The sequence below is a fragment of the Bos taurus genome, chromosome 2 (genome assembly GCF_002263795.3).
Source record: "Bos taurus isolate L1 Dominette 01449 registration number 42190680 breed Hereford chromosome 2, ARS-UCD2.0, whole genome shotgun sequence".
NCBI lineage: Eukaryota > Metazoa > Chordata > Mammalia > Artiodactyla > Bovidae > Bos > Bos taurus.
Window position 1 is genome coordinate 21755211 of NC_037329.1, and position 13313 is coordinate 21768523.

The following is a 13313-nucleotide window of genomic DNA, read 5'->3' on the forward strand; positions in this document are numbered from 1 at the left end:
TTTACTTGAATAATTAACAGTTACCTTCTAATAACTATTAATAATTATTTGTTAATATATTGTTCAGTTAATATAACTTTTAACAATTACCAGGACTTTCTACTTCCATCTCCAACCTATTTTCCATTGGCTGTATATTTTTCTTAATTGGTGGCTTTGTTTTTCTTTTTAATTGAAATGTAACAAATATGCAGAAAGTATCCAAACACAAGCATATACAGAATACATGTACATGTACATGTATATCTGAATATATATGTATGTGAGTGAAAGTCACTCACCAGAATACTGGAGTGGGTAGCTGTTCCCCTCTCTAGGGGACCTTCCCAACCCGGGGATCGAACCCAGGTCTCCTGCATTGCGGGTGGATTCTTTACCAGCTGAGCCACCAGGGAAGCTAGGATGTATATTTTTTAATATATTATGTCACTTCTCTGCTTAAAATCCTTCAGTGGTTTGCCTTTGCATTTAAGGTAACTCACACTTCTTCCATAAGCCATCATTGATTTAGACTTGTGTTCTTATCCAGCCTCACCTCATGCCTTTTCTGTGATAGTGTCCATCAGATATTCTAAGCTTTTTCCTCCCTCAAAGACATTGCTCTTGGTATTGCTTCCTTCTCCCTAGAATGCACTCCTCATCTTTTCAGTACCAGTTCAAATGCCATTTTTCAAAGAAGCTCACTTTACCTCACTATACTATCTAAAGTAGCCAACTCCAACTTTCCCTCAGTTAATCTCTCATGATTTATTGATATTATATTTATACTGTTAGCCTATAACACATTATTGTCCAAAATTTTCTTGTTTGTTTTACTTGTGTACTGTCTCTTTTCCTACTAGTCCTTCAGGGCATGTTGTAATTTCTCAAATTTGTCAAGTAAACAAAGTTCCAGTAGTACTAGTTTTATCTTTCTTCCTATGTAGCTTAATAAAATTCTGAGAATAAATGGCAGTATAAAGGCAAATTCAAAGAACATGGTGGACCAATTTTTATTCTAGTTATGGAGTTCTGGATAACCTGTTTTCTAATCTGTAAACTGGGGAAGAGACCCATCTATAAGGTTCCGTGTTTTTCTTTACTTTGGAAAGATCTTACTCCAGTAGTTTAGTTTTACATTCAAGGTATTAATATTACTTCACCTTTTGATATTGAGAAATTATTGGTAATGTAGAGATAGTTACCTGAAATTAGCAAACATTTGTATTACTTAAAAAAAAATTTTAACATTTCTATTATTGAATTTATATCAACTATAAAAGAGTCTCCTGGACCTATTTCTTCTTTATACAATATAATGATGGAGTAGGACAAGGAAGTCCCATCTGGATTTTAAGTTCTGTACTTCCATGAGCATGGAATTGTAGTTTTATTTTTTATTAGAATTCTCATGGAGTTATATAGCCAAGTTGCCCAGCCTAAGTTATTTCTAGATTGATGGTAAAACAAGTTGTACTGAAAAAACCACTCAGATGTTTTTTAAATTAAAATATTAACATTGCATTTGAAACAACTACTTCTACAATTTTCTCTTTAGTTCAGTTCAGTTCAGTTGCTCAGTCGTGTCCGACTCTTTGCGACCCCATGAATTGCAGCAAGCCAGGCCTCCCTGTCCATCACCAACTCCCGGAGTTCACTCAAAGTCACATCCATCGAGTCGGTGATGCCATCCAACCATCTCATCCTCTGTCGTCCCCTTCTCCTCCTGCCCCCAATCCCTCCCAGCATCAGAGCCTTTTCCAATGAGTCAACTCTTCACATGAAGTGGCCAAAGTACTGTATTTTCTCTTAATTAACTTTAAATAAATATTAATATATTTTGGGGTGATACTAAGTACTAAGTTTGTGGGGCTTTTTTAAGAGATGTGTTATATTCCTTTCATAAAGGTACATGAATTGACTTGGATTTTTAAATTTCATTGTTTCTCCATCTCATTACTAAATAGGAAGTACCATTGGCACAAACTGCACAGCCCACATCAGCTATTGTTCGTCCAGCATCTTTACAAGTTCCCAATGTGCTGCTTACAAGTTCTGACTCAAGTGTCATTATTCAGCAGGCAGTACCTTCACCAACCTCAAGTACTGTAATCACCCAGGCACCGTCCTCCAACAGGCCAATTGTGTAAGTGATTTGGGCCAGTCATTGAATTTTATGAATTGTTAAGTTTTTCTTGTCATGATTTTCCTAAGACATTTAATTATTCTAATTGTGGCCTTAGTTTTGTGTGTGTGTTAATCATTTTTGCATGCTTTTATTTTTGGAAAAAATACTCGGGTAATTTTTTTTTTTAATATAAATGTTTTCTAACACATTAGAAAACATATACAGTGCCCAATTTTAAAGACAAACTAAACAGATTGTGATTTTAAGATGATCTCTTATTTTCATGCTATTTTACACAAAACACATAAGATTATCTTTATCACTAGATAACATTTCTTTCAGGGCTTCCCTGGTGGCTCAGACGGTAAAGAATCTGCCTGCAATGCAGGAGACCCGGCTTTGATCCTTGGGTCAGGAAGATCCGCTGGAGAAGGGAATGGCTACCCACTCCAGTATTCTTGCCTGGAGGAATCCCATGGACAGTGGAGCCTGGCAGGCTATTGTCCATGGTGTTGCAAAGAGTAAGACACAACTAAGCGACTAACACAAAACATTTCTTTCAGTTTTTACAGGGAGTTCTCAAGAGTTTTCTGACAAGAATTTTTCTCAGTTAATATATTGCAGATTGTTCTCTAAGTAAATTCGTAGCTTTTCCCATTTTTTTTCTTTTTTTCTACACTGCTTACATACATTGTACATTTAAGATGCAATTAAAACTAATTAAATTTTACAGTGTGCTTTGCAGTGGTTCAGAAATTTTTGTTTAATTACTTGAGCAGTGTATATATACCATGTATGATTTTTTGTGGGTATTTTGTTCATTTTATGAGAAATGGTATCAAGTTTGCATCTGTCACATGGGCATTTTCCTTGGGCTGACCTCTTGTTCGTTTTTTTTCTTCAGTTTTATTGAGATGTACAGTGAACGCTTAGGGCTTCCCAAGTGGCGCTAGTGGTAGAGAACCCACCTGCCAGTGCAGGAGACATAAGAGATGCTGGTTCAATCCTTGGGCCAGGAAGATCCTCTGGAGAAGGAAATGGCAACCCACTCCAGGATTCTTGTCTGGAAAATTCCATGGACAGAGGAGCCTGGCAAGCAGCTATAGTCCATGGGGTTGCAAAGAATCAGACATGACTGAGCACACCACATTACATCCCTAGTACTTACATATCTTCTAACTATAAGTTTGTATCTTCTGACCACCTTTGTTACCATACAGAGATGATATTACATTATTAATGATTATATTCCTCACACTGTGGATTTCATTCCTGTGACTCATTTATTTTGCAACTGGAAGTTTGTACCTCTTAATGTCTCTCATCCCTCCATTCCCTTCCCTCTGGCAACCACCTGTCTGTTCTCTGTTTCTCTTCTGTTATGTTTATTAATTTTTTAGATGTCTCTGGAAAATTTATTTTTAAATTATAATAGTAAAAATACTTTTATATTTTTTAGACATCATTGATACGGATTTCTTTTTTCTAATTGCCCTTCTTTTGTTTTCCTTAGTCCTGTACCAGGCCCATTTCCTCTTCTCTTACATCTTCCTAATGGACAAACCATGCCTGTTGCTATTCCTGCATCAATCACAAGTTCTAATGTGCATGTTCCAGCTGCAGTTCCAGTAAGTTTTTAGACTATTTAATATTTTCTTTATAGAAAACTGATCTTTATAATCAGAAAATACACTTGGGGCTGCTTGATTGGTTTGTGAAACTAAGTTCAACAAAATACTTAATGTTGAGTAATATTTACTCATTGATATTTACTGTGATCGCGTAAATCTTTCAAGGCAAACATAACTGGATAAGTAACATTTTTCAATCCTCAAAATCTTAATTGTTTTCCTTTTATTTTTAGTATTAAGAACTAATAATTTAGTAATTAAGAACTAATTCCTAAGGTTCAAAAGGGAGGGGACATATGTATACCTATGACTGATTTATGTTGCTGTTTGGCAGAAACCAGCAAAATTCTGTAAAGCAATTATCCTTCAATTACAAAATAAATTTAAAAAATAAACTTAAGGTTGAAACTAAAAAAAAAAACTAATTCCTTCTTCAACCCATTTCAATTTGCTAGATTTGTAGAATTCAAATATTAACATAGATTTCTGTTCTATAAGAAGATATTTATACTGGAACATTTATCAGGTAACTTCATGTTATTTTGATTATTAGAGAAATCGTTTATAAAAGCATTCTTAACTTTTATGATCATGTTGGGTTTATGGAATTCCTTTGCTTTCCCAAGCATGTGAAAATCTAAATGGTCTACTAGAATGGACAATAGATAGTTTCCACTTTTCCTAATGAGAAGATCAAAAAGAAGTTTTTTGAAGGGCATGTTAATTATATAAATGTTGAAAGACATAGTAGTTAAATATCTACTTATACTATTCAGTAACTTAGTGAGTATTTAAAGGCACATTCTTCTGAATAATATGTTACAAATAATGCTTTTTTTTCTATTCTCACATTTCATAAAATAACAGAATCTTCAAGTGTGTCTTCAACATTCAAGTTTTTGTCATTAGAACCACTTTTTAAGGAGCCTCACAAAGTTTTCCGAAACACATTATTTTCATCCTCATCTAAATAATTTCAGTGTAACACTTTTTGAATCTACTATTATAATCCTGGAAATCTTACATCAAGTCCTGATACTCAAAAATACAGTCTCTTTTTATCACCTTGTAGATAGATATTTCTGGTCAGTACAATATAATCATTTATTGTATAGTTCTTAAAAATTATTTTTAAAATGCTCTTTACACTTTTGGTGAGATTATATCCTCATGAATATTAACTAAAATTACTATTAAATATTTATTTTATTAACTAAAGTGACCTTTCTAAGTATCCAAAATTAGCATTGATTGTAATATTTCAGATATTTCCACAAAATCAAGGTAATGTGTTGTCTTCAAATGGAACTTTGTAGTTCAAAATGCATTATTTGAGAGTTTTATAAGGACTCAAATATAAGGTGACTACTCTCTCTTTTCTCCGGATATTTTTGATGGGGAAGCATTCTTGTATCTGGGTTTATATGGTATCCTGTTAAATGTAACTGCAGTGAGAGAAACTGAAATGAAAAAGAGATATACTTTAGTATACAATAACTAATCATTCACTGTTGATATTATGTTTTTTTTAAAGGCAAAAGACGATGGAAAATCTGTTAAGTAGTAGTATTAGTGAAATTACTAGAGGTAATCAGGTTCTCCTTTGTCATTATGCTGTATTTAATGTATTAAAGAACTTTCATGTATATATTTTATAAATTTTATATGTATATATTTTAGAAAAGCAAAGTTCATTGTTGAAATTACTTTTTATGCCTAGTTATACAGGTTTTAACATTCTTTCTCATTCAAAACGGAGGTGTGACAGATCTGTGAGAAATTTTGCATCACTGTGAATATTATTAGTTTCTGTAAGAAGGAATTATTAAAAATAAATTATGAGAATTGGAGATTAAAAATGAATGTCTCAGAAAAATTGACAAGTTTTGAAGGATAAGTCAGGATTAAGATCATTAAGGGTTCAGATACAGTTTTCTGAAGTTTTCTGATTCTGCAGTCTCAAATAATTTTATCAATTATTATATTTATATTACAATATAAATATTAATATATTGGGTTGGCCAAAAAGTTCATTCAGTCCCTCCCCATGAGATGGCTCTAGTAGCACTCAGTTGTCTTTAACTTCATTTGAAACAATTTTGTTAGATTGTATTGTGACAGCTGCTGTATTAGTGTACATTTTTTTTAAAAAAATTGAAATCGGTGAATTATTTATAGCCATTTTAATATTGAGGATGAAAGAAAAAGCAACATTTTCAACACATTTATGCTTTATTATTTCAAGAAAAGTAAAAACACAATTGAAATGCAAAAAATAAAAAAGATTTGTGTAGTAAATGAAGAAGGTGCTGTGTCTGATAGAACGTGTCAAAAGTGGTTTGTGAAGTTTGTGCTGGAGATTTGCTGGATGATGCCCCATGGTTGGGTAGTCCTGTTGAAGTTGATAGTGATCAAATCGAGGCATTAATTAAGAACACTCAATCTTATGAGTTTGATAGCTGACATACTCAAAATATCCAAATCAAGCACTGAAAATCATTTGTACCAGCTTGATTAATCATCACTTTGATATTTGTGTTCCATGTAAGTGAAGTGAAGAAAACCTTCTTGACTGTCATTTCTACATGTGATTAGAAAGATAATGAAAACATTGCATTTTTAAAACAAATTATGACAGGAACCTAGAACACTTCTTTGCTCAAAAAGATAAAAGGTTTTGGGAAGACAGAATCATTAACTTGCCTGAAAAATGGCAGAAGGCAGTGGAACAAAACAGTGAATATGTTGTTCAATACAGTTCTTGATGAAAGTGAAAGATGTGTCTTATTTTTACTTTAAAAACAGAAGGAACTTTTTTGCCAACACAATATATACTTTCTGTTAATGTGTAATATATTGTCATATACATATTAATATATACTTATTATGTAAATTATTATAGCAGCCATTTTGCAAATAAAGTACAAATCTCATTTTGAATATATTTTCTAGTAATTATTTTTCAATATCTTCTGATAGCTTGTTCGACCAGTCACCATGGTGCCTAGCGTTCCAGGAATTCCAGGTCCTTCCTCTCCTCAACCAGTGCAGTCAGAAGCAAAAATGGTAAGCAAGATTTTATTTGTTCTGTACATATCTTGACTCTGTTTTGAATTAGCTTTTTCAATTAAAGCCCACTTCAGATGCACAATTTAGATCAAATTTTATAAATTTGTGGGCCTGTACTACATTATAGGGGAACCAGAAAGTTTGGAAAAGGAAAGTTTTAATTAGCATAGTGACAGGGTACTGGTACTTGAAAGCAATTGAATCGATTGGAAGTAAAGTTCTAGTTTTTATCATTGGTTTGTCTGATGTTTGATGTGGCTTTTTAGGCAAACTCCTCCTGCTGGAGGCTAGGGATATTGCAGCTGAAACTAGAAGTAATCATCTGAAGGCAGCACTGACATTATGAATGATTTTAAACAGTCATTCAAATGAGTAGAACAGTATTAAGAAAAAATTCTGAAATAGTATACAGGTTAGTAAACATTATATATAAAGGAAAACCATATTTTTGACTTGTGTTTCAAGCACTAAGAAATCGATGTTAAGGGGTGAACTACAGAGTAGGAATCAGAAGACATTTTCATTTTACTCATAATTCTTCTGTTCACTACCCCCAAACAAGCCACTTTAATTTTTCTGAGACTCATTTTCCTCATCTGTAAAATAAAGGGATTAAACTTTGATTTCTGGGGTCTTTCTTAGCCTCAAATCTTTCTTACTTGCTAACTTCTTAGTAGATGACCTGAAGCTGCTGCTAAGGGGTGGGAGGATCAGTGGGGTAATTTTCTTTTAAATCAAAATAATTCTCCCTTCTACAATTTAACACACTTTAGAGCTAATTTTTAACTAAAATCAGTCGATAGTTGTTAGACACCTATTATTTGTTTCAGTTATATGCTAGGCACTACACTGACATTATAAATTTGTACACATAAAAACCATTATGTATTATTGCAAGGCTTTAAATTTTTTACTGCTATTCTCCATTAATGCAAATAATCATTCTGAATTTGGCATGTGATAACTTTTTTTTTTTTAACAGTAAAACTTATATACTGTCTGAATAAATAATAGTTGGTTGAAGAGTATTAAAATTAGCTGGTTATTGATGATAGTGAAAGAACTTGAAAATCCAAGAGGACGATTTTTCATGTAACACCATGTTTAGGTCAAAGCCATGGAACTAAGATGAATCTTTTTCATTTGTTAGCAGAAGACCTTCACTAGGAATGTGTTTTACACTTCCTACTTAACGTAACTAGTATAATGAAAAAATGAATTAGTGAGAACTATGTAGAATAGAATAGAAGTTAAAGAGATCCTGTTGTTGTTCTCTGCATCTCAGAATACTTTTACATATTCAGTGGACTTTTCCCTCCACAGTTTGTAAAGAACAGATCAGATTTAAAGAAATTCTTTTGGCTATAAGATAGAAACTAGTAAGCTTCCCTGAATAACTGAATAAATTTGAGAAATTTAATTAGTAAGAATAAAAATACTTTGTATGCTTGTACACTGAAAAATACCAAAGCTGTATTTCACATATTTATGTATGAAACACAGTTATAGGTTGAAGGCCCCCCAAATTGCATGGGGAGTCACAAATTGCCTCACTTAAATTTAACAGTCCAATTAAATTTCTTAGTAAAATATTGCTAACATATAAAATAGCCACATTTAGGTGATTACCTATTTTAATTGGGATAGTAAATAAGATTGTCCTATTTTTTAATTAAATAAAAAGATTCAGAAATTAGCCTCCCCCCTCCTTTTTTTTAAGCTTTTTGTTATGGAAGATTTCAAGTATTATATACAAAGTAAATAAGATTCTGTAATGAATCCCCATGTGCTCATCACCCAGCTTCAGTTATTAGCAATGTAACTGTTGTTCTTCCTCAGACCACTCCTTACCGTCACTGAATTATTTTTTAATAAGTCGTTCTTAAATGTAAAATTTACATAGATTGAAATGGACCAATTTAAACTGTACAATTTAAGTGCATTCATGTAACTCACCTCTATTATGGTATAGAACATTAACATCTACCCACGTTTCTTTATGTTCCTTCCCTCAGTCCATCTCCCCCAGCTGTTAATATTTATCACCAGCAATGTAAATAAAATCAATATATACTCTTGCATTCAGTTAAGTATATGTCTGTGAAACTTATCCATGTTGTTGCATGTTCTGTAGTTTCTTTTTATTGCTGCGTATTTTGCTGTGAGTATACCACAATTTCTTTATCCATTCTCCTGTTGCTAGAACTTTGAATGGTTTGGTTTGATTGTTTCTAAACTTGAATTAAAATGTCAGTGTCATTGATCTTCTTAATTTATTAAGCATCAGGGGGCTAAAAAGATTTACTAAATAAATAATTGTATAATTCTAATGGGAGAAAGTTGAGACTAGATTCATACCCTAGTGCACAGAGGTTTTTTAATGATCAGATAAATGATCATAGGATTGGATTCTTTTCTCTGTCAGTGATAGAACTCTTAATTCCATTCTCTCCAAATGAATGGTCCCCAGCTCACATCCCCTAGATTCATGTTACATGTTAAATAATTTTTCTGACTTTTTACCAGTCTGAAGCCCCCCAGCAAACATTATAATTTCTTCTTTAACTGCTTCAATTGGATTTTGCTTTGTTGTTTTCAACTCTTTGAAAATATTTAAACATCCTCCCTGTTTGATTCTGCATCTCTGCTAAGGATTTATTTGACCTTTGTGGTCACAGTCTGTTAATGTTAAATAGTACAGCAATAGTAACTCTGCTAAAATGTGGTTAAAAAAAAATGTTTGAGAAATGGCAACATTGGAACACAGAACAATAAGTAGTACACTATAGCTGAAGAGAAACTTACTTGTATCCTAAGATAGCCAAGGATGCTTTTGCGGTGGCCTGGTTTTCATGTGCCCAGTGCTTACTGGAAGATTTATATGCATTGTGTTTGTTACAAATATTTTAAAAAGATCTTTCTTTTTTTTTTTAATGAAGAAATTCTTTCAGGACAAGTTGTGCTTGTTTTGTTTTTTAAGAACTTTGAGTTTTTGGAAAAGTAAAAACTTAGTTTAAGTAAAAATGTATTGGGGGGGGTCCACAAATAAAAGATTACCCAGTATTTTTTAATACTCTAGGAAAATTCCTGGGATCTACTGTTTTCTACAAAATTGCACTGGCTCTCACCAAATGTACATATAGTTTAGGGGTTTTGTTTGTCTTTAAGCACATTAAACCATAGATATTTGCTACCTGTGTTACTCTTCTAAAAAAACAAATTTCCTATGTAATATTTATAATCAAAAAGTAACTCATCTGAATAAGAAAATGTTAACCATCCAGGAGTTTCATTTAAGAAGATTTAGTTAAGTATTTAAGATGTATTCCCCAGAAGCATTTCTTTAAGACTTGTGTGACAAACAGAGAGAGATCTTTGCACACAGTGGGTAGCTGGTAGGTTTTCTGCAGGGGGTTTCTACTGAGAGCTGACAGAGGGCATCTTGGCAAATGTTCAGAAACCTACATTAACTTAGTTGGGCCCTGCATGGAGCCTCATGTTCAGCAGAATTCTTCTGACCTCCCTCTGCATGCCAAGCTAATGAGCAAACACCAAATGAGCCCACTCCAACGAAACAGACTCTTTCCCACCCTACTTCATTTTCATATGTTCTCTGGGGGTGGGGAGCAAGATTTCACAAGGACTGATGATGCTGCAAAGACCACAATAATGATAATTAACTTGCTGAATTTAGAAGATTATGCTGTTAATTAGTTGCAAAATAAAGATAAGTAATAGAGCAGCAGATGGTAGGATAACACCCAGGAGAAGGAGGGTTATTACTCTGATGAGCTTTTGTGGTGCTTATGAAATATGGATCTGACTTTTTCATAAATTGTTTCTAGAGAACATTGTGTTTTTTCTTTGAACTATGATCGAGTAGTTTATTCCTACCAGGTACTGACAGATGTGATAAAAATTTGCTTTCATGGGTACAACATATAACATAGAATTTGAATAACATTATTTTTAGCAGATTACCTCTTAAGATGGATATCAGATTGGTCAGCACAAGACTATATTCACTTTTTTTTTCCCTACATTCACTCTAATTGACATAGTCTTTAAGACAAAAAGTTTTCAACATAGTAGCTGAATTTTACAACACTAAAATGTAACTCTACCATTAAATTACTAGTCTGCTTAGAAACATAGTAATAAAGATTTTCGTTTTCTTTCCTTTAGTTTAAAATTAAAATTATGCCTAGCTTTTATTGTACATGTTACAGAATATAGACTTGTTAAATCTTATATAATTTCTCTGAGTACTTAATCTTCATTTACTTACATTAGATTTCTCTATTGATAGAATTTTGATCCAGTAATGGACAGACCAGTGTTTGATACTCTTAATGGTTACTAAACTATACTTAGAATACTTAATGTTAGGACTTCCCTGGTGGTCCAGTGGCAAAGACTCTGTGCCCCCAAGGCAGAGGGCTGGGGTTGGATCCCTGGTCAGGGAACTAGATTCCACATGCTGCAGCTAAAACCCAGCACAGCTAAATAAATAAATACTAAAAAAAAAAAAAAAGAATACTTAATGTGAGACAAAAGCTCTAGTTTTTTCAAACCTTTTCAACCTTTTGTTTAAAATATGTTTGTTCAGTGAACCAGGAGTCAACAGACAGAATTTCTGGTCCTAGATCTGCTTCTAACTTGCTCTGTGATCCTGGGAAGTAACTTCACTCTTGGGGCCTTAATTTCTTTACCTGTAAGATGGTAATTGGACTAATTGAGTAGCTCCAAAATTCTGTTGTAAGATAAATATCTATCATATTTATAGATGTTTTCATTAATTTGGGGGGACCAAATTACCCTTCTTTAAAATGTCTCAACATATATGTGGGTGGATTATAGATATCCTTACATTAGTTGTAAAATGTATATGAATCACCGTTTAGACAACTTTCTTCTAACCCACTGTAATTTTTTTAGCATACATTTGTTTTTAAACATGTTTGTTTAAAAAAAATTTATAGTTTAAAAAAAAATCTGTAGTTGAAAGCAGTGTTAATTAACCCTTGAAAATCTTTTTCTTGCATTTTGTATCCAGTGGCACACTTCCAAGATAGACCCATTGTAATCAATGTAACAGCATGGAGCAAACATTAGCGCTTCCTCACTAGATGAGTACTGTATACCCTAGGGCAGTCAAGAGAGGATAATGAATGAATACTGATGCTGCTTTTAAGTGCTCTATAAGGTAGTAACTTGCCCTACTAAAGATTATTCAAGAGAGTGATGTTTATGTACTTCAGACTCCCCTATGTGCAGTTACTATATTTCATTAATTCTAAGAGCTAAGCTCTTTACTATAAAACTTTAAATGCTCTTCAATTCTGTTTTCTACCTAAGGACTTAAAAATGTTTTACCAACACATAATTTACCAAGGTTCACATCTCAACCAGTACTTATATTTTTATACATTTTATATCCAGAAATGAAAGCCCTAACCTAACGCTATTATAGATTGGCTTATAAAAGATGTAATTATGCACACTGACCACCTTCCCAGATCTTCCTCCTTCTGTTTATATGACCCACACTTTCAAATTCCTCTCTTTTTGCTTTCACTTCTTTGACCATTTAGTTTAAGTATTCCTTCCTAACTACAGCCAAGTACTACTTTGGTCACCTACCTAATTAGTTTTAATCCATCCACTTCCACATTATCCCATCAGTTATGAGTGTCCCAATTTCCTGAATCTTAGCTGCTAATGTGGTTATTTCTGCTTGTTTATAAGAGAAGGCAGAGAAGGCAATGGCACCCCGTTCCAGTACTCTTGCCTGGAAAATCCCATGGACGGAGGAGCCTGGTAGGCTACAGTCCTTGGGGTCGCTAAGAGTCGGACACGACTGAGCGACTTCACTTTCTCTTTTCACTCGCATGCATTGGAGAAGTGAGCAACCCACTCCAGTGTTCTTGCCTGGAGAAGCGCAGGGACAGGGAAGCCTGGTGGGCTGCCATCTATGGGGTCACACAGAGTCGGACACGACTGAAGTGACTTAGCATAGCATAAGAGAAGGAGGAAAAAATGGAACTGGGAATCTTAATCTGGATTCTGAAAGATGCAGTGTATCATGTGGTCTTGAGAATATATTTTCCAAAATAAAATACATCTGGAGGAGTTCACAATGGTCCAGTAGCTAAGACTCTGCGCTCCCGATGCAGGGGACCCAAGTTTGATCCCTGGTCAGATCCCACATGCCACAACTAAGAGTTTGCATGCTGCAACTAAGAGCTGGCACAGTCAAATAAATAAATTATATATTTTTTAATTTAATATATTAAATATTAAAATTTTAATTTAAAATTTTAAATATTTAGCTCCAGACTGAGCTAAACCTGTCCTTAAGATGATCCCTGAGTACTTTTTTTCCTAAGTATATTTTGAAAATACAAAAGTAAAGGAACTCTTGTGATTCTTTGGTGTCCGTACCCTAACACCTGAACTATGAAAATAGAGGGCTCAATAGATATTTTTGAAAAAGGTAAGGAAGC

At 33.5% G+C, this 13313-nt stretch overlaps 1 protein-coding gene across 8 annotated transcripts in view; it reads left to right on the forward strand.

Annotated features, from left to right (window-relative positions):
- Positions 1-13313, forward strand: part of ATF2 (activating transcription factor 2) — an 83368-nt gene that overhangs the window by 43274 nt on the left and 26781 nt on the right. For 7 of the 8 annotated variants that reach the window (XR_009496809.1, XM_025000423.2, XM_025000418.2 and 4 more), the window contains 3 exon segments: positions 1947-2125; positions 3621-3735; positions 6718-6804. Coding sequence is in view for 7 of the 8 variants with exons in the window: in XM_025000423.2 (XP_024856191.1) it covers positions 1947-2125; positions 3621-3735; positions 6718-6804 (381 nt within the window). In the remaining variant the exon portion in view is untranslated. 8 annotated transcript variants of the gene reach the window in all.